At 43.9% G+C, this 22758-nt stretch overlaps 1 protein-coding gene across 1 annotated transcript in view; it reads right to left on the reverse strand.

The window, feature by feature from the left end:
• sfi1 (SFI1 centrin binding protein) overlaps positions 1 to 22758 on the reverse strand; it is a 148939-nt gene that overhangs the window by 116914 nt on the left and 9267 nt on the right. The window contains exons 4-8 of the mRNA XM_080208544.1: positions 20876 to 20986; positions 19800 to 19894; positions 13387 to 13504; positions 7896 to 7998; positions 4162 to 4318 (exon numbers count right to left, since the gene is read on the reverse strand). Of these exons, the coding sequence (XP_080064670.1) occupies positions 4162 to 4318; positions 7896 to 7998; positions 13387 to 13504; positions 19800 to 19894; positions 20876 to 20986 (584 nt within the window). The remainder of the gene's footprint in view (positions 1 to 4161; positions 4319 to 7895; positions 7999 to 13386; positions 13505 to 19799; positions 19895 to 20875; positions 20987 to 22758) is intronic.

The raw sequence follows: 22758 nt of genomic DNA on the forward strand, positions 1-22758 counted from the left end.
CCACCAAATAAATCTGTTGGATTTTAACATGGTGTTGTGAGACTTCTTACTGTACCTCCCCTGTAGCCAGTGAGGAAACAAAATTTTCTCTCAAGGCCCCAGCAATTTCCTCCCTTGCCTCTCTTATTTTTTTGGAGTATATCCCATCAGGCCCTGTCGACTTGTCACCTTACTGTTTCTCAAGAACACCAATGCTGCCTCCTTTTTGATCTCTACACGACTCAAACTATCTTTCCAGACTCATCATCCACTAAGTCCTTCTATTTGGTGAATACTGATGCAAAGTGTTCATTTAATACCGTGCTCATTTCCTCTGGTTCCATGCATAGATTCCCTCCCTTGTCCTCAAGTGGGCCAACCCTCTCCTTGGCTACCCTCTTTCTCTTTATATATGTATTAATTGCCCTAAGATTTTCCTTAATCCTATGACCAATGCTTTTTCGTGACCCTTTTTAGCCTTCCATACTCCTTGCTTAAGTTTCTTTCTACTTTCCTTGTATTCCACACTTTGCTTCATGTGTTCCCAGCCTCCTAACTTTGACAAATGCTTCCTTTTTCTCTTTGACGAGGCTCACAATGTCTCTCATTATCCAAGGTTCTCAAAACTTGCCATATTTATCCTTCATCCTCATAGTTGCCTTTATTAAGATTCAGTACCCTAGTCTCTGAATCAACCACTTCACCTGGGTCACTCAGCTCTTGACCTCATTACAAACATGGGTGAAAGAGCTGAATTCCAGAGATGAAATGAGAGTGACAACCCTTCACATCAAGGTGGCATTTGACTGTGTGTGGCATCAAGGAGCCCAAACCAAACTGGAATCAATGTTATCAGGGGTAAACTCTCCGCTGGTTGGAATCATAACTGGTACGTAGAAAGATGCTTGTGGTTATGGAGGGTCAGTCATCTCAGCTCCAGGACATCTCTGCAGGAGTCCCTCAGGGTTACTGTCCTAGGCCCAACCATCTTCAGCTACTTTATCAATGACCTTGCCTCCATCATAAGGTCAGAAGAGGGGAAGTTCACAATGTTCAGCACCATTCGTGATTCCTCAGATACTGAAGCAGTCCATGTTCAAATGCAACAAGATCTGGACAATATCCAGGCCTGGGCTGACAAGTGGCAAGTAACATTCATGCCACACAAATGACCATTACCAATAAGAGACACTCGAACCATCGCTCCTTGACATTCAATAGAGTTACCCATCACTGGATTGCCCATTGTCAACATCCTTGGATTAACATTGACCAGAAACCCAACTGGATTCACCACATAAACACAGTGGCTACAGGAGCAGGTCAGAGGCTAGGAATACCGTGGCGAGTAACTCACCTCCTGACTCCCCAAAGCCTGTCCACCATCTACAAAGCACAAGTCAGGAATGTGATGGAATACTCCCCACTTGGGTGCGGCTCCAACAACACTCAAGAAGCTTGATACCATCCAGGACAAAGCAGCCCACTTGATTGACACCACATGTACTCCTTTCACCACCAACGTTCAGTAGCAGCAGCGTGCACCATCTAGATGCTCTGCAGCAAATCACCAAAAATCCTAAGACAGCACCTTCCTGTGCTGTCAGCTGGATAAGTACATGGGATTTAATAGGATTTGGGGTTATAGGTAAACCTAGTAAGTTGGGATATGATCAGCGCAACTTGTGGGCCGAAGGGCCTGTTTGTGCTGTAGCTTTTCTACGTTCTATGTTCCAAACCACAACCACTTCCGTCTAGAAGGACAAGGGCAGCAAATAAATGGGAACACCACCACCTGCAAGTTCCTCTCCAAGCCACTCACCATCCTGACTTGGAAATATATCACCGTTCATTCAGTCGCTGGGTCAAAATCCTGGAGTTCCCTCCCTAATGGCATTGTGGGTCAGCCCACAGCACTTGGACAGCAGCGATTCAGGAAGGCAGCTCACCACCACCTACTCAAGGGCAACTGGGGATGGGCAATAAATGCTGGCCAACCAGCAACGCCCATGTCTCACGAATGAATAAAAAATCACAAATGCATGTCTCTGCAAGCTGCCCTCATAATTTAACTCTCCAACCCCCTGTCTCATCCCAGTGAATCTATGTTGCATCCACTTCCACAGTTAACCTACGCTCCTTGTAAAAGGAGCCTTTATCCTGCAGAGCGTATGCATTTGCTGATGTGGGAGTGTTTGAATGTGCTGAGCTGGAAGAGTTCTGTGCTGACACAGTGCATTACTCAGCACCACAACACCCTGCTCAATTAAGGGTGAAAACAATAAACGTGTGAACCATTTTCTCAAATCGCCTCTGCTTCTCTTGATCCTCAGTGTGGCCAGACTGTTTATCTGATAGCCAGTGGATGAGTTCTAGCTTTCTGCAGCTACACATCAGGGAGATCAAAGTTACTGGTTTAACAGCAACACCCCTCCCCCAACCAGCAACACAAACGCTATTCTCTTGCCAGATCCCCGGCCCTCTGGACGAACTGGATGATTCACAATCTCTTGTGTGCTGTTTGATCGTGAGCCAAGTTCCAGGCTTCACTGCAGACTGGACATTTTAACCACTGAAACATGCCCATCCCGACCTCAGCCCCTGACCCTTATCCATGTCACTCCCCCCAGACTCGAGCACTCGCAACACTTTCCTTGATGGCCTGCCGTCTTGTACAAACTCCAGCCTCTGCAACACTTGGCTCGACCCAAGTCATGTTTGCACCCGCTCCTCATCCCCCCAGTCCCCCGAAACCTCGGACTGAAAATCCTCGGCTTGACATCGTACTCTACAATCGTGATAACCTTTTGCGCAGGTACTCCCTGCATCCAAACCCTGAATAAATGACTCTGATCTCTCTTACACCACCTTTCACCCACCAATGTCAACAGCACCTACAGCCACCTGATTCTCTGGATTTCCATCCCTTAAAAACCAGCTTTCCTGTCCTCACCTAAAATCTACATTCATGTACCTCACACAAAGATGTAATGAGACAGATTCACTATAAATGATGGGCACTGATCAGGAGGGAGGCATGGTGGCACAGTGGTTAGCATTGCTGCCTCACAGCACCAGGGGCCCAGGTTCAAATCTGGCCTCGGGTGACTGTCTGTCTGGGGTTTGCACGTTCTTTCCACATCTGTGTGGGCTTCCCCCAGGTGCTCCAGTTTCCTCCCACACTCGAAAGATGACTGAGTTATAGGGAAGATTGGACAGGCTAGGACTTTTTCCTTTGGAGCTTAGGAGACTGAGGGGTGATCTCATAGAAGTGTACAAGATCATGAAAGGTATGGATAGGGTGAATGCACTCAGCCTTTTTCAAGGGTTGGGGAATCGAGAACTAGAGGTCGTAGATTTATGTTAAGACGGAAAATAATACAAACCTGAGGAGCAATTTTTTTTACACAGAGGGTGGTATGTATGTGGAATGAGCTGCCAGAGGAAGTGGTTGAGGCAGGAACATTGACAACATTTAAAAGACATTTGGATAGATTCATGGAAAGAAAAGGTGTAGAGGGATATGGGCCAAATGCAGAGGTTAGCTTAGATGAGCTTTTTTGGTCAGCAAGGACCAGTTTGGGCCGAAGGGCCTGTCTCTGTGCCATACATTCTATGATTCTATGTGTGGGTTAGGTGGATTGGCCATGCTAAGTTGTCCCTTAGTGTCAGGAGGAGTAGCAGAGGAAATATGTAGGGTTAAAGGGATAGAGTCTGGGTGGGGTTGTTGTTGGGGCAGGCCCGATGGGCTGAATGGCCTCCTTCTACACTGTAGGGATTCTATGACTGCCTCTGGAATTTAACAGTTACCTAAGAACATAAGAAATAGGAGCAGGAGTAGGCCATCTAGCCTGCCCCACCATTCAATAACATCATGGCTGATCTGAAGTGGATCAGTTCCATTTCCTGCTTTCTCCCCATAACCCTTAATTCCCCTGTCCATCAAAAACCTATCTACCCGTGTCTTAAATATATTTAGCGAGGCAGCCTCCACCACTTCAATGGGCAGAGAATTCCAGAGATTCACCACCCTTTGAGTGAAGAAGTTCCTCCTCAACTCCGCTCTAAACTGCCCCCACAGACAGATTCCAATTCTGAGCAGTGAAAGGTGACGTCCCACAAAGCCGAGATTCAGGAAACATAGCGACACTTGGGTTTCAATCCTCCAATTCAGAAACTTACTGTACTGGCACTTCTTGTCCCGGCAAACCTGGACATATACCCGCCACGCCAGCAGCAATCGCCGCTGGCAACGGTGCTGGTATATTAACAGTGCTTGGGCATCCCTCTCCTGCTTTTGCTGCAACAGATGCAACGACACATTCCACTGAAGCCATGCCTGCATTCAAAACAGAGAGAAGACCAGTTCACGAACACGGCATGCGAAATACAGCAATAAAGACTTCCAGCATTCATCTTCCACCCAACTGTTATCACTCATCAGTGTTTGACTTTAAGGATGTTTCTAAAACATGTGGAAATAAGAAGTGCAAATCAGAAACTAGTCACTCTGGCAAATAGAATTGTCTCTTACTCGGGATCACCTTGAGTGTATTTCCCAGATAATGACAGAGAGAGGAGCAAACCACAGCAGGACTGGTGTAGGTGCATGAGAATTGGCTTCAGCAGATCAGGGCAAGGGTAATCCAGCAACTCCTGCCGGCAAGCGTATGTGTGGATGTCAGCAGGGGAGAGGATTGGATTCAGCTTGCACACCTTTGTCAAATAGCCTGCTTATGTTCACTGCCAAGGCCCGAGCGTACAGACCACGTGGTACAGAGCGCACTGGCATCAGCAAAACTGCAACCCCATATTTATTTATTTATTATTAGTGTCACAAGTAGCCTTACATTAACACTGCAACGAAGTTGCTGGGAAAATCCCCCAGTTGCCACACTCGGGTGCCTGTTTGGGTACACCGAGGGAGAATTTAGCATGGCCAATGCACCTAATCTTTGGACTGTGGGAGGAAACCACAGCACCCGGAGAAAACCCACGCAGGCGTGGGGGAAAACAATGCAGACTCCACACAAACAGTGGTCTAAGCCGGGAATCGAACCCGGGTCCCAGGCGCTGTGAAGCAGCAGTGCCAGCAACTGCGCCACCCGAGGCATAGTTGGGGGGAAGCAGAAGTGCAGTAGGGAAGGAATAAAAATAATTCCTGAGCAGCAACATAAAGATAACCGATTCTGCCTTTATTAAGGGTTCTGGAATATTCTATCTCGCGGCGCGCACACACACACACACACACACACAGTTTCACCGGCATCATCAGTCAGCGGCTGCACTGTCAATAATAGATCCCAGTGAGAGAAATACGCCAGCACACAGCTGCCACCTGCTGGATGAACACACATCAGCAACAAGAGCAGGGGGCAGTCCGGCTCATCCACCCACCCAGTCACATCAACAAAAGACATGGAAAATGAGGAAGAATCAGGATTAAACAAACAAACTTTGGTCATAGCCCAGCCACTAATTAAATCAATGACTTTTGTACGTCGCTATCACAAAGCAAAGGTTTGAAATGTAACTGTCCTTAAAGGCCCTACTCCATTTTTTTTTAGAACCATAGAATCAGTGCAGAAGGAGGCTATTTGGCCCATCGAGCCTACATCTGCACTGCTCTCCAAAACAGCATCAAACTCCCCCTCCCGTTTCTCTATGCCCATAATCCCATGCATTTCCCCTGACCACAAAAAGGTGTACCTAATTTGTACACCTTTGGACTGTGGGAGGAAACCGGAGCACCCGGAGGAAACCCATGCAGACACGGGGAGAATGTGCAGACTCCACACAGACAGTGACCCAAGCAAGGAATCGAACCCAGGTCCCTGGTGCTGTGAGGCACGGTGCTACCATGCTGCTCCACAAAAAAATTTATTAATTTTCACCTTCTGCTGGCTGAAATGCAGGTCGTTCAGCCCATCGAATCTACACTGACTCTCTGACTGAGTGTCTTTCCCAGGCCTTCTACCCCACTCCAGCCCCATAACTCCATACATTTCCCATGGCTATTCCATCTAACGTACACGTGATAGGGCACTAAGGGGAAATTTATCATAGCTAATCCATCTAACCCGCACATCTTTGGACTGTGGGAAGAAACCCAAGCACCTAGAGGAAACCCACGCAGACATGGGGAGAACGTGCAGACTTCACAGTCACCTAAGCCAGGAATGGAACCCGGGTTCCTGGTGCTGTGAGGCAACATGCTAACCGTTGTGCCACCATGTCGCCCCAGAGATGACTCAAATCCTGCTTCGTTTTTCAGGCAATTTCTATTTTTGTTTCAGATCTCTAGCATCTGCAGGATTTTTGTTGAATTATTGTGCAGGTGTAGAGGGTCCGAGCATCCTCTTTCACCCCCTGGCAAATTTCCATCATCGCTGGGCTGGGTCCGCTAGACTTTGTGACAACAGTGCCATCAGTTTTGGTAAATCTAACATTAATAATTTTGCTGAAGGGGTTAAACCGAAAGGGTTTACGGACTGGAACATTAGCTTAGAGAATTGAAACAGCCTGAAACAGAATACTTTTGACAAGAAATTTTAGCTTAATGATTGAAGGAACATTCACACCTATTTGAGAAAAGGATTTTTTTTCTGTATGATCCCAGTTTTGAAGACGGCATAATTTTGGGAGGGATAAACCGATCTAGTTGACCAAAGTATAATGGGGCCTCCAGATGGGGAAGAAATCAGGCATTTTACCCTTCCACTTGCTGTCAACACGCAGGTGCACAGGAGAAAAGAGGCATTTGGATGGTCAAGCTGGTAAGAGGGGTCTGCAGCGTCTAAACCTGGGCCCAGAACAGAAGTTCAATCACGCATTCTCTTCCCCATATCTGTTCAGTTTTGCCTTTTGAAAACAATGATCCAAGCCTCATTAAAACAAAACACTCCACATTCACCTCTGCAAAAAATAATAAATTCATCAGGGAGCCACTTTGTTCACTTAAGTTGCTTTGTTTTATTATCCCTGAAGAATGCATTGCTATTCTACCAAAAAGAACAGCTCACTCTGATGGTCCACTAAATAAACAGCACTGTGCCATAAATCCCTATAGTGCAAGGAGAGGCCCATCGAGTCTGCACCAACTCTCCGAAGTAGTGTCCCACCCAAGCCCTCCTCTCCGTCCTACCCAGCAACCCTGCACATTTCCCATAGTCAATCCTACACATTTGGACACTACGGGGCAATTTACTATCGCTTAGCCACCCAACCTACACCTCTTTCGACACTAAGGGGCAATTTAGTATGGCAAATCCACCTAATCTGCACATCTTTGGAGTGTGGGAGGAAACCCACGCACACACAAGGAGAAAGTCAAACTTCACACAAGGCCAGAATCAAACCCAGATTCCTGGCTCTGTGAAGTAGCAGTGCTAACCACTGTGCCACCCAATTCATACTAAGAGACACCCTTAATGTGAAATGCAGCTGGGTTCCTATCAATGGTCTCAACGGCACCAAGCTGAAAGAGGGAAAATATTCCAGCAAGGTCATCACTCCTGATTGTCATCCCTTTCCCTCTGCAGTGAGGTGCCTGTGAGTGGGCAGCAGCCCAAGATGGAAGGAGAATCGGCTACGATCCCCTTAGAACTTCCGCTCCTGACACTCACTATCGAGGCTTGGGCAGTGGCTACTGGCTGGTGCCCCGGAACGAACTTTGAAAGAGTTGGTTGAGAGGGGAAGATATGAAAGCAAGTAGGCCATGAATATTCTACAAGTTCCGCACAATTGTATATGATTCTACCTTTTGAGATTTTCCACATTCCAGACATGGAAACAAAGCTCCAGATCATGCAAATATTCGAATAAAGTAGACATGCACAACAGAAAGCCCACATTTCCTGAATGTTTTGGTTTGGAAATCATTACAGCACAAAAAAAAAATCCACCCTCAAACCTACCCTACGCCTCATGGATTTTGCCCAATGCTGCATTGCTAAACCGTCCATTTTGCGATTTTTTTCCTTCCTTTCCAACTGTTCAGTCCAAATGGACCATGCAGCCCTGGCAAGAAACAATACCAGTTAATATGGTAACTTCCTCCATTAACACACGACCAACATTGGACTGAGTAGCGCTTGCAGACTACACCCAATATTGAAAAAAGCATAGAGAATGTTGAAAATATGAAGAGATCTGCAGGAATAACAGTCTGTATTGACAGAGAACTTAATTTATCCAGTAATAGTCAGGGAGGTAACCCTAATGGTGATGGACAAGGGATTTGTAGAGTGCATTCTGCACTGTTGTCTCAATGCAATGAAAAATACATTAAGAGATGGGGCCAAAAACTGACCTGAAGGTAAGAAACCATCATCCATGCTTCTATTACCTAGAAACTCAATGATACCAAGAGTTCTCCTGACCAACCTCCCACATATATTAACCTGAGCTCATCCAAACCTCTGTTAGAATTACAGAATAGCACAACACACAATTAAACTATTCACCTGTTTTTTTTTATTTCATTCACATGGGCATCGCTGGCTGACCATCATTTATTGCCCTTCCTGAATTGCTCTTGGAGGGCATTTGAGAGTCAACCACATTGCTGTGACTCTGGAGTCACATGTAGGCCAGACCAGGTAAGGACGGCAGATTTCCTTCCCTAAAGGGCATCAGTGAACCAGATGGGTTTTTCCAACAATCAACAATGGTTTCATCAGTCGACTCTTAATTTCAGATTTTAAAAAAATTGTATTCATATTCCACCATCTGCCGTGGCGGGAATCGAACCTGGGTCCCCAGAACATTAGCTGCGTTTCTGGATTAATAGTCTAGCGATAATACCATTCGGCTGCGCTTCATGAGTCTGCAACAGCTATTTCAAAGAATAATCCACTTCCTCTGCATATTGTCAGGCTATTTCTGGATAATTTATGCTCTCCAACAATAGTACAGGCCTGTTACTCCTGTTATTTCTTCATACATTTTACAGATCCCATTCTCTGCATCTTTTTCAATATCTAATGTAGTCTGTAGTGGCTGCCTTTTCAAGCATATCTCTAATTCCCTTTTGCAAGTTACAATTGAATCTGCTCCCTCCACCATTTCAGGAAATGTGTTCCAAATTTTAATCACTTGTTGCGTGTGAGATTTACCTTCCTCTCACCTCAGGCTCTTTTGTCAATCAGTTTAGATTTGTGCCCTCCTGTAATCCACCCTCCAGCTGCTGAAAACAGTTGCTTTTTATTTCAGTTATTTAAACCCCTCATGTCCCCATACCCGGAGTCCCATTCACCCATCATACCTACACTCACTGACCAATAATGGCTGAATTATTAATACCTCAAATGCAAAAATCTCATTTTTTATTCAAATTCCTCCATTAGCTCACTCTATCACTGTGACCTTGGGGGAGACAGTGGTGTACCAGCAGTAACACTGGGTTAGAAATCCAGGCTAAAGCTTTGGGGACGTGAGTTTAAACATCACCATGCTGGAATTTAAATTCAATCGCTAATTCAATCAGTAACTGAAAGCTTGTCTCTGTATTGATGTCCATGGATCGACCACTGATTGTAAGAACCCATCTGGTCCACTAATGTCTTCTTGGGAAGGAAAGCATCGTGTTTTTTTAACCTGGTACAGTGTTGGGCACTACACAACAGAGAGGTTGACTATTTTGAAGGTCAACAAATATCGGCCTTGCCAGCCACGTTCACATCTTATAGAATCCCTACAGTGCAGGAAGAGGCCATTCAGTCCATCAAATCTGCACAACACTCCGGACAGCACTCTATCTGGGCCCAAACTCCCACCCTATTCCTGTGACTCCACACACTGATCAAGGCCAATCCATCCCACCTAAACATCTTCAGACCGTGGGAGGAAATGGAGCACCTGGAGAAAACCCACACAGATACAGGGATAATGTGCAAATTCCACACAGTAACCCAAGGCTGGAATTGAACACGGGTCCCTGGCACCGTGAGGCAGCAACACGAACCCTTCTGCCATGGTAATGTCGACATCTCATCAAAGAATATTTAAAAAAGTCTCCTCCAAACTAATAACAGTCTGATAGTTCTGCATTCCTCAGATTCACCCTCCTAAACCTCTCCAATCCTCTCCCTTATAAAAAGCTCCTTAAAATCAATTTCTTTGGACCAAACATTAGTCTGCTGTCCTACGATCTCACTCTTGTGTCTCATTACTCTTTAGTGAAGCACCTCGGGCTGTGTTGTGATGTTCAACTTGTTATAGAAATACAAGTTGTTATTGAGAACATTTAGGAGCCAATGAACCAAACAGAATTATGGATGCAGTCAGGGATGACAAAAAAAAAATCTATATCAAAAACAAGGCTGCTGCACTGAAAAAGTGCAAATCTGTAAAGAGGGGAAGGAATTAACTTTTGATTAGTTGGGCAGAAACACTGGCAATATTTAAACTATGATGCTGGTTACATACAGAGCCTTCTGCCAAGTGCAGATGTGCTGAATGTGAGTTCAAATTTGGATCTGAAACATTGAGTCAGGCCCTTCGGCCCAACTTGTCCATGCCACCCTTTCTTTTTAAACCCCTAAGCTCGTCCCAATTGCCTGCATTTGGCCCATATCCCTCTTTAGCCATTGTACCCATGTAACTACCTAAAGGCTTTTTAAATTACAAAATTGTACCCGCCTCTACTACTACCTCTGGCAGCTTGTTCCAGACACTGAACACCCTCTGCGTGAAAACTTTGCCCCTCTGGACACTTTTGTATCTCTCCCCTCCCACCTTAAACCTATGCCCTCTAGTTTTAGATTCCCCTACCTTTGGGAAAAGATCTTGACTATCTAGCTGATCTATCCCCCTCATTATTTTTTAGACTTCTATAAGATCACCCCTCAGCATCCTACGCTCCAGAGAAAAAAGTCCCAGTCTATCCAGCCTCTCCTTATAACTCAATCCATCAAGTCCTGGTAGCATCCCAGTAAATCTTTTCTGCACTCTTTCTAGTTTAATAATATCCTTTCTATAATAGGGTGACCAGAATCGCGCACAGTATTCCAAGTGCGGCCTTACAAGTGTCTTGTACAACTTCAGCAAGAGGTCCCAACTCCTCTATTCAGTGTTCTGACCAATGGAATCAAGCATGCTGAAAGCTTTCTTCACCACTCTACCCATCTGTGACTCCACTTTAAGGAGCTATAAACTTGTACCCTAGATCCCTTTGTTCCATAACTCTTCCCAACATCCCACCATTAACTGAGTAAGTCCTGCCCTGGCTCAATCTACCAAAATGCATCATTTTACATTTACCTAAATTAAACTCCATCTGCCATTCGTCAGCCCATTGGCCCAATTGATCAAGATCCCCTTGCAATCTGAAATAACCTTCTTCACTGTCCACTACGCCATCAATCTTGGTGTCATCTGTAGACTTATTAACAATGCCTCTTATATTCTCATCCAAATCATTAATATAAATGACAAATAACAGTGGACCCAGCACTGATCCCTGAGGCACACTGCTGGTCACAGATCTCCAGTTTACATAAGAACATAAGAAATAGGAGCAGGAGTAGGCCATCTAGCCCTTCAAGCCTGCCCCGCCATTCAATAAGATCATGGCTGATCTGTCGTGGCTCAGTTCCACATTCCCGCCCTCTCCCCATAACCCTTAATCCCCTCGCTTATCAAAAACCTATCAACCCGTGTCTTAAAAATATTTAGCAAGGCAGCCTCCACCACTTCAACGGGCAGAGAATTCCAGAGATTCACCACCCTTTGAGTGAAGAAGTTCCTCCTCAACTCCGTTCTAAACCGCCCCCCCTTTATCTTGAGGCTGTGCCCCCTAGTCCTACTGTCCTTTCTGAGCGGGAAGAGTCTCTCCACCTCTATCCTATCCATCACCTTATATGTCTCAATGAGATCTCCCCTCATTCTTCTAAACTCTAACGAGTACAAGCCTAGTTTATTCAGCCTCTCCTCATAGCTCAACCCCCTCAACTCCGGTATCAGCCTAGTAAACCTCCTCTGCACTCCCTCCAAAGCCAAAATATCCTTGCGTAAGTACGGCGACCAAAACTGCACACAGTACTCCAGCTGCGGCCTCACCAATGCCCTATACAGCTGCAGCAAGACCTCCCTACTTTTATATTCAATCCCCCTCGCTATGAAGGCCAGCATCCCATTAGCCTTCCTGACCACCTGCTGCACCTGCAGGCTGGGTTTTTGCGACTCATGCACAAGGACCCCGAGGTCCCTCTGCACCGTCGCCTGCTGCAGTTTTTCGCCACGTAAGTAATAATTGAAAAACAATTCTCTACCACCACCCCCTGGCTTCTGTCACCAAGCCAATTTTGCATCCATCTAGTTACCTCATCCTGGATCCTGTGAGATTTAACCTTATGCAGCAACCTATTATGCAATATCTTGTCAAAGTCCTTGCTAAAGTCTATGTAGACAACGTCAACTGCACTGCCCTCATCTACCTTCTTGGTTACCCCCTTCAAAAAGTTCAATCAAATTTGTGAGACATGATTTTCCACTCACAAAGCCATTCTGACTGTCCCTAATCATTCCTTGCATCTCTAAATGCCTGCAGGTCCTGTCTCTCAAAATACCTTCAAACAATTTACCCACCACAGATGTGAGGCTCATCAGCCTGTAGCTCCCAGGCTTATCCCTGCAGCCCTTTTTAAACAAAGGCACAACATTTGCCACCTTCCAATCTTCAGGATCTCACCTGTGACTGTCGATGATTCAAATATCTCTGCTCAGGGACCCACAATTTCCTCCCTAGCTTCCCACAGCATCCTGGGATATACTTCATCAGGTCCTGGGGATTTATTTACCTTGAAGTGCTTTAAGACTTCCAGCACCTCCTTCTCTGTAATATATACACTCCTCAAGACATCACTGTTTATTTCCCCAAGTTCCCTAGCATCCATGCTTTTCTCAACAGTAAAATACTGATGAGAAATATTCTTTCAGGATCGCACCCATTTCTTGTCAGAATCCACACATAGATGACCTTGTTGATCCTTAAGACACCCTACTCTCTCCCAGTTACTCTTTTGGCCTTTAAGTACTTGTAGAAGCTCTTTGGATTCTCCTTTGCCTTATCTGCCAAAACAATCTCATGTCTCCTTTTTGCCCTCTTGATTTCTCTCTTAACTCTACTCCTACACACCCTAAAAAGCTTCAAGGGATTCACTGGATCCCAGCTGCCTATGCATGTCATGTGCCTCCTGCATGTACTGATGAATCCAACCATTGATGTGTCTGACCTAGCACCTGCGTACACTGACATATTACACCCTTGGGATATCTGGCCTGGCTTCAGTGATGCTGACACTAAGTAATCAAAGTAAATTCTTCTATTTTTCATGACTGACATTCCCCAATTAATTCAACTCAAAATTTAATTGAAATAATTAACAGTCATGGGTTTGAACTTACTTGAGAGTAGCTTTGACATGGAACTCATTTGCCTCAGCCTGCATCATACGCTTAGTTTTCTGTATGCCTATATACAAAGACCAGTGAATCCAGATCTTCTGCATCATCCGTGAATGAGCTGAAGGAAACAGAAAGAAACATCACTGAATGAGCTCAAATTTAACCAGGGTGGTTGCAGACTGCTGACACTAAAACTGTTTATTACACACTAACATACAAACTAGAAGCAGGAGTAGACCACTTGGCCCCTCGAACCTGTTCCACCAAGGAGATCATAGCTGATCGGTTTGTAACTTCAACCCCATTTTCCTGCCGACTCCTGATAACCTTTCACCCCCCCCCCCCCCGTTAATCTTTCTCTGCCTTAAAAATAAACAAAGACTCTGCTTCCTCTGCCTTTCAGATTGAGCATTCCAGAGTCTCATGATCCTCAATAAAAAAGAAATTTTCCCTATCTCCATCTTAAATGAACAACCCTGAATTTTTAAACAGTGACCCTAGTTCTAAATTCTCCAACAAGAGGAAACATCGTCACCACATCCACCCTGTCAAAACCCCTCAGGAACTTGAAGGTTTAAATCAAGTTATCTCTTACTCTTAACTCAAGTGGATACAAATCTAACCTCTCCAACCTTTCCTCATTAGATAACCCGCTGATTCCTGGAATTAGTCTGGTTTGAGTTATAAGGAGAGGCTGGATAGACTGGAGTGTAGGAGGCTTAGGATGATCTTATAGAAGTCTATAAAATAATGACAGGCAAAGACAAGGTAGATAGTCAACATCTTTTCCCAATGGTAGGGGAGTCTAAAACTAGAAGACATAGGTTTAAGGTGAGAGGGGAGAGATACAAAGTGTCCAGAGGGACAATTTTTTCACACAGAGGATGGTGAGTGTCTGGAATGAGCTGCCAGAGGTCGTAACAGAGGCGGGTACAATTTTGTCTTTTAAAAAACACTTAGGCAGTTACATGGGTAGGATGGGTATAGAGGGATATGGGTCAAACACAGGCAATTGGGACCAGCTTAGTGATAAAAACGAGGTGGCACGGACAAGTTGAACCAAAAGGCCTGTTTCCTTGCGATTAACTTCTAATAGTTTGATGATTAACTTCTGAATGGCTTCTAATGCATTTACAGTTTTCCTTAAATACAAAGACCAATACTGGTCCCTTGTAGAACTGAAGAATATCATCCCTACTTTTGTGATCAATTTCCCTTACAATATACAATAACATTCTACTTGCTTTCCTAATTACTTGCTGTACCTGGAACCTTTTGTGATTCGTGTACTAGGACATCCAGATCCCTCTGCAACTCGGAGCCCTGCAATTGTTATTTACAAAGAGCCAGTGGTACATGTTTCCAATGGCTTCTGATGGCATCAGATGGGGTAGGTGGCCCCAAGTTAAGCAGTTCTTTGGCGAAGGAACACAAGTCAGTACAAACTCACTGACACAGAGGTCACAAGAAGGCCTGGTGTAGGCCGAGAACTCTGGAAAAATGGACTCAGAGCAAACTTGGATATCAAACCACATAAGGAGGTATCAAGACAGAGTCAAAAGAGACAGATTTTAAGGAGGAACGAGAAGTAACAAGGTGGAGAGGCCCAGGGAGGGAATTCCAGAACGTAAATACATGGCCACCAATGGTTAAAACGATTAAAACTGGAGGTGCTCAAGACCCACAATTATGGAGAGCTTAAAATTTGTGTGGCTGGATGAGATCATAAAGTTCCGCAAAGAAGCAGCTGTGGAGGGAATTAAAACAACTTAATTTGAAAATTTTTTACTTAATATTACACAGAAGCATAGAACCTCCACAGTGCAATGGCTACTCAGCCCATTGAGTCTGCACCATCTCTCTGACAGATTATTTTACCTATCCCTGTAACCCTACACATTTAACATGGCTAATCCATCTAATTAACCATCTTTGGACTGTGGGAGGAGATCAGAGCACCCAGAGGAAACCCACGCAGACCTGGGGAGATCGTGCAAACTCCATACGAATAGTGACCCAAGGCCGGAATTAAACAGGGTCCGAGTTGAGACAGCAGTGCCACCGTACTGCCCCTACCTCTACATTTTCCTACAAATTGGGACTGATCCTTGATTAAATAAGGGGAAACTGTTCTTCCACTGAGAGGACAATTGATGCGAAGAGGACCCAAAAAAATCCAAAGGGCAGATGAGCACTTTTTTCACATAGCAAATTATGAAGTCATTAAAACACTAAACATGTGGTGGATGCAGATTCATCTAGCAGAAAGAAATCGGAAAAATATACTTGAAATGGAAAAATTTGCAGAAATTCAGGGCAAGAGGAGGGTGGTGGAAAGAATTAAATGGCTGTTTCAAGGAGCTAGCACGTGCATAATGGGTCAAATGCCCTCTTTTTGTGCTCTGGGATTCTCAGTGCCCTGCGTTTGGTGTTAGAGGTCATCTCAAACACTTGGCCTGCACTGTGAGTGACTTCACACACAAGTCAGATTGCAAGGTTTTGACTTGATTTTGACTTGACAAGAACACAGAATTACTTTGATCAATGAAGCCAAATATGTGCTAAGTCTGAGAATGCGTGCTTCATTCAAAACTTCCATACAGGAACACAGAACAAGCCACAGCAAAATTGCAATCGACATATTTTCTCCCACCATCAACCATTTTCTCCCCAAACTGACAAATGACTGTTCAGAATGCAATAGAGTTTACTCCCCAATCAAAAGCTCAAATTAAAGAACGTAGGTAAAGGTATTCAGATTCTCCAGAATGCACATTACAAAGCAATGGTCGATATATTTTAACATTTCATATATGGTAAAAGAAAAATGTATAAAAATTTAGATTGGACCTTACATCAAAACATAGAAATAGGAGCAGGAGGAGGCCATTTGGCCCTTTGAGCCTGTTCTGCCATTCATCACAATTATGGCTGATCATCCAATTCAATAGCCTAATCCTGCTTTCTCCCCATAACCTTTGAGCTGCCTCTTGAATACATTCAATGTTTTGACATCAACTAATTCCACAGGCTCATTACCCTTTGGGTGAAGAAATGTCTCCTCTACTCCATCCTAAGTAGCCTACCCTGAATCCTCAGACTGTGACCCCAGGTTCTGGACACCCCCACCATTGGGAACATCCTCCTTGCATCTACCATGTCTAATCCTGTCAGGATTCTGAGTCTCTGTGAAATTCCCCCCTCATTCATCTGAACTCCAGTGAAAACAATCCTAACCGAGTGAATCTCTCCTCGTACATCAGTCCCGCCATCCCAGAATCAGCCTGGTAAACCTTTGCTGCACTCCCTCGAAAGCAAGAACATCCTTCCTCAGAAAAAGAGGCCAAAACTGCACACAATATTCTTGTAAATTAAAACATTTAAACTGTTGATCCCAATAATGTTTAAATAAATGCTCTATTCTCACTAACAATCTGTGTCTCCTCACCAAAATAAAAAAAAACACCCACTAGATGTCACCAGAACACCTTATAAACAGTTTCCAATCTGTAAGAAATTGTAAAAGTTAGACATGCAGCATTTGTAAAAGGAAAATATACTTTGGGTGGAGTCTGCCACATTTGCCAAATGTTAAAAAATCTTTCCTTTTTATAAATGCTGCACATGATTAAATATTTATAACAAATGCTATATTATGCGTCAAACATGTCTCCAAATACTCACATACAGGTGATTCCAGATCAATGGTGATCTCAAACAATGGAGGTCATAGTTTGCCACAACATAGAGCAGCTATGAGAACACCTTATTTACAATGTTTGTTACTGTTTACACAGGGACAGTTTCTTTCTCACACACACAGAAAAATCCTACTTGTTTTAAATGGTCATTGATGGAATGTCAGGAAACAGGACTGAATATCAAGAACAGCAAAGAACGATTAAAAGATTAATAAGGAAGGAAAAATTTAGAATATGAGAGAAAGGTAGCTAGAAATATAAAGACAGGTAGTAACAGTTTCTATAGCTATTTTAATCAGAAAAGAGTTCACAGAGTGTTGGTCCTATTGAAAGTGCATCTGGGGAATTGATAATGGAAAGCAGGGAGATTTCAAATGAATTAAACTGGTATTTTGCATTGGTCTGCACTACAGAGGTTACAAGCAACATCCCAGAAGTAGCTGTAAATCAGGAACAGAGGGAGCAGCTCAGAAAAATTATAGTCACTAAGTGGTATTGAGAAAATTGTTAGAGCTGAAGGTTTACAAATACCTGCGTCTGGGTGGACTTCATCCAAAAATTTATTGGAGTCCTTTGAAGGAGTCACATGGGGTTTGGATAAAGGGTACTAGTAGATGTACTGTACTTAGATTTCCAGAAGGTCTTTGGTAAGGTGCTACATCAAAGATTATTGGGGAAAATAAAAAGCTCATATGTAGGGAGTAACATATTAGCATGGATAGAGGATTGGATAGCTAACAACATGATGTGGAGATGCCAGCAATGGACTGGGCTAACAACAAACAGAGTTGGCATAAATGGGTCTTTTTCCCAGTTGGCAGGATGTGATGAGTGTTGTGCTACAGGGATCAGTGCCATCTCTTCAACATTTTACTATTTATATAAATGACTTGGATGAAGGGACCAAAGGTATGGTTGTGAAATTTGCTGACAACACAAAGACAGGAAAGTAAATTGTGAAAAGAACATAAGGGGGCTACAAAGGAACATGGGTAGAATAGGTGAGTGAGAAAAGATCTTGCAAATGGAGTATAATGTGGGCAAATGTGAAATTGCCCACTTTGGCCAAAAGAATAAAAAATTATCCAAATAGTGAGAGATTGCAAAGCTCTGAGATTCAGAGGAACCTGGGTATCCTAGTGCATAAATCACAAAAGGCGAGTATTCAGGTACAGCAAATAATTAGAAAAGCAAAGAGCATGTTACGGTTTATTGTGAGGGAAATTGATTACAAAAGTAGGGAGGTTATGTTTCAGCTGTACAGGGCACTATTGAGACAACATCTGAAATGTTGTGCACAGTACTGGTCATCTTATTTAAGGAAATATGTAAACACGTTAGAAGCAGTTCAGGGAAGGTTAACTAGACTAATACCAGAAATGGGCAGGTTGTCTTATGAGGAAAAGTTGGACAGACTAGGCTAGGCTATCCACTGGAATTTAGAAGAGTAAGAGGTGACTTTATTGAAACCTTTAAGATCCTGAGGGTTATTGACAAGGTGGATGTGGAGAAGATGTTTCTTCCAGTGGAAGAATATAGAACTAGGTGTCAAAGTAAGGGGGGAGTCATCTGAGATTTTGGAACTCATCCTCAAAAGGCAGTTATTTTTAAGGCAGAAATAGACAGATTCTTGATCAATGTGGGGGGGCGGGGAGGAAGAGAGGAAGAGAGAGAGAGAGAGAGAGAGAGAGAGAGATTAAATCAGATCAGCCATGATCTTAAATAACGACAGATTAGGCTTGAGGGGCTGAGTGACCTCCTCCTAATTGTATTCCTGCATGCAGTTAACCCTAATTAGGGCTAGATGGATTGGTCATGCTAAATTGCCTCTTATTGTCAGTGGGCTAGCTAGGATAAGAACATAAGAAATAGGAGCAGGAGTAGGCCATCTGGCCCTTCGAGCCTGCCCCGCCATTCAATAAGATCATGGCTGATCTGTCGTGGCTCAGTTCCACTTTCCCGCCCTCTCCCCATAACCCTTAATCCCCTCTCTTATCAAAAACCCATCAACCCGCTTCTTAAAAATATTTAGCGAGGCAGCCTCCACCACTTCAACGGGCAGAGAATTCCAGAGATTCACCACCCTTTGAGTGAAGAAGTTCCTCCTCAACTCCGTTCTGAACCGCCCCCCCTTTATCTTGAGGCTGTGCCCCCTAGTCCTACTGTCTTGTATGACATTGTAGGGATAGAGCCTGGATGAGAGTGTGGTCGGTGCAGACTCAATGGGCTGAATGGCCTCTTTCTGCTCTGTAGGATTCTATGATTTTAGTCATATCAGTGACAGGATGCTTGGAGTGAAATGGCCAAGATTTAACTTCCGTATCTACCAAGCTAAGACAGCAACTACATTATTGAATGCATTTCCAGGATGAGGTAAGCAACAAGAGAGCATATTTGTTAATAGCAGAGTGGCACAAATGGCACAGCAACTTTTAGATTTTTGTATCTAACTGTGCTTCTCACCTGAAGTTGCTGGATTATTTGAACACAAGTAAAGGCAAGTGTCACTAACCCAATGTTATTTTCACAGCAAATCCTGACCTAATAGTCATTGCTAGCTCACAGCAATGCTGAAACTGTTCTACTGGTCTCTCACTAGTTGCTACATGTAAACACAGCCCAAGATCTCCAAACGTCAGTCGATCAAGGAGCTTTGTAGATTGGAATACTGGTCAGGTTCAGATCAAAGAAGCCAGCATCGCCATCTCATACCATGTGAAAACGCCCTCTTGTATTTTGCTTTCTTCCTCTGTTGTTGAAGGATGTACGTCTGCCAGGCTCTCCATATTTGATTATATTTCTGATACCTATAATGGGCAGGGATGTGGACATTACAGAAATTTAGAGACTTTCAATCTGATTCATTTCACATCAATCTCTCATGACCATTCTCAATTCTGATTGAAATACAAGTTTCTGATTCACTCTGCAATACAGTTCCAGGTAGTGACTGTCTTTTGCTACCTTGCAAGGTCAATATCCATAATGAACATGGATCTAGTGGCTATTCCAATGCAGGAGGAGGGAGACATGCAAACTAAAGACAAATTCCGTATTTTTCCAAAATCCACAAGCACTTGCTGAAAACCATAGCTAAGTTCCCTCACAGCGGTACAGTTTTTTAAAATTCATGTACGGAATATGGCATCGCTGGCTGGCCAGCATTTATTGCCCATCCCTAGTTGCCCTTGGAGGGCAACTGAGGATCAACCACATTGCTGCGGCTCTGGAGTCACGCGTAGGCCAGACTAGGTAAGGACAGCAGATTACCTTCCCTAAAGGACATTAGTGAACCAGATGGATTTTACAATTATCAACAATGGCTTCTTGGTCATCAGTAGTTTCTTCATTCCAGATTTTTTTATTGAATTCAAATTCCAACATCTGCCGTGGCAGAATTCGAATCCTGGTCATAGAGTCTTAGAGCTTTACAGCATGGAAACGGGCCCTCCAGCCCAACTTTTCTGCGCCACCCAGTTTTTAACATTAAGCTAGTCCCAATTGCCCGCATTCCCTCTTTACCCATCTTACGCATGTAACTATCAAAATGCTTTTGCAGTGGGTCCCAGAACATCAGCTGAGTTTCTGGATTAATCATCTAGCACCCAGATACAATTCTAGCCCTTCAGCCACTGTCTGTGTGGAGTTTGCATGTTCTCCTTGTGTCTGTGTGGGTTTCCTCCAGGTGCTCCGGTTTCCTCTCACAGGAAGGGAGCTATCAAAGGAATGCTTGGCACTTGTGAGACTGTATCCTAGCCAGGGTGGAGGTAGAGAATAAAAACAGTTACCTGTAGTGACAATCCGCTCGAACCCTCAGTTTCCATTCTATCCGCACAGTCCACCATTGCTCTTTCCATTCATCAAATGCTTTACTCAGCACTGCATGACAGTAATGGGATCTGGCAAAAGGAAAACCATGCATGTTGTAAAGGTAATATCTCTTAATGCCTGATTGAAGTTTCATTCCGAAATTGTTCATTAGAAATTAAGTGGCCTTAGCAAAGCAATGGATAATGGTAACAAAACTTCCTGATCTTGTTTGTGAACTCCCTTACAAAAAAAATGTTGACATACCATTGCCTTCCTAATGGCTTTTCACAACCACTGCATTCTGGAAACTAACCCATCTTTTATTTGCATCTTTATGGTTTTGTTAACTTGCATTGCTCCTAATGATTTGTGAATGCACCTTCAGATCTCTTGGTTCCTTTACTCCAACATTTTTCAGAATTATGTGGCTTACTCAATTCTCCAATTCATGAAAGAGAGTCCCTACAGTGTAGGAGGAGGCAATTTGGCCCATCAAGCCTGCACCAACATTCCCACCTGGGTCCTTTCCTTGTAATCCCAATTATTTACCCTGCTAATCCTCCTGACATTAAGGGGCAATGTAGGATGGCCAATCCACATAACCCACACATCATTCGAGTGTGGGAGAAAACCTGTGCAGACATAATTAAAATGCATCAAATCTATTTTGACTATTCTTCATTACTTTCAGTTTGTTGTTGTCTCAATAGCCATATAATTTTATTACCAAATAGCATTGTGGAAACAAATTAACTTTTATCTGCTCTTCGGGTGATAATACTGAGCCTGCGCCTCATCCAACCACAAGATAGTAAACAGCTGATTAACACCAACGCAAAGCCAATTCTGTATTTGCAGAGAGGACATGGAGCACTCCAAAACCCCCAGTCTAAATGTTGTGACACCATACCAACATCCAGCCAAGCAATGAATTCCCAAACAGCATCCCATTTGGTCTGATTCTTATGCAAAACAATTTTAATTTAAAAACACTTGTGTTGGTGGCATTTTGGCTCAAATTCCACGTCTGTGACAAGGTGGACCATTCTGCCACCGGTGCAAAGGGTGGAAGGGGATATCATTGGATGCAGTCACCAAGCTTCTTGCTTGCACCAAGTTTCAAAGCAGAATTATGTCAGCCTGGAAGCAGCTCATTTGTCTTAATGGCTGCAGAAAGGAGAAACATATTTCAAAACATCACGAATATTCCAGTGACTTGGCTGGTTACTACACTTTCCATTGTGAAACTAAGCCACACTAATTCGGGGTTTGATTTCCAATCTATTTTGAGTTTGTTGATTTGCTCAGACAGTAGCGGATAAATGACAGCAGAGCTCTACCCTGGACAAGGGAGTGGCTCCAGCAACAGTTATAATGCTGATTACAACAACCATTTTGCATAGAGAACAAATATGCATCATCGTACGGTCTAAGAGCAAAGGATGGTGTTCATTTCAATTAATGGTCATGGAAAATGGGTTTGTAAAGTGCCATTTGACTATTAACCTGTAAATCTTTCCAATAAGCCTGTTGGCAGTCGGCAAGAGCAGGAAAGTTTCCTGGTCAGCAGAAGGCAATGTCAAACCACTGTAGTATGTTGTCAAGCATAATCATAGACCATGGTGTCACAGTGGTTAGCACTGCTGCCTCACAGCGCCAGGGACCTGGGATCAATTCAGATCTCGGGTGGAGTGGAGTTGGCATATTCTCCCCATGTCTGTGTAGGTTTCCTCCAGTTGCTCTGGTTTCCTCTCTCAGTCCAAAGCTACGCAGGTTAGATGGATTGGTCATACTAAATTGCCCCTTAGTATCAGGGGGATTAACAGGGCAAATATGTGGAGTTACATGGATAGACCCAGGG

Source organism: Carcharhinus amblyrhynchos, chromosome 20 (genome assembly GCF_965287045.1).
Source record: "Carcharhinus amblyrhynchos chromosome 20, sCarAmb.v2.hapA, whole genome shotgun sequence".
In the NCBI taxonomy this organism is placed as follows: domain Eukaryota; kingdom Metazoa; phylum Chordata; class Chondrichthyes; order Carcharhiniformes; family Carcharhinidae; genus Carcharhinus; species Carcharhinus amblyrhynchos.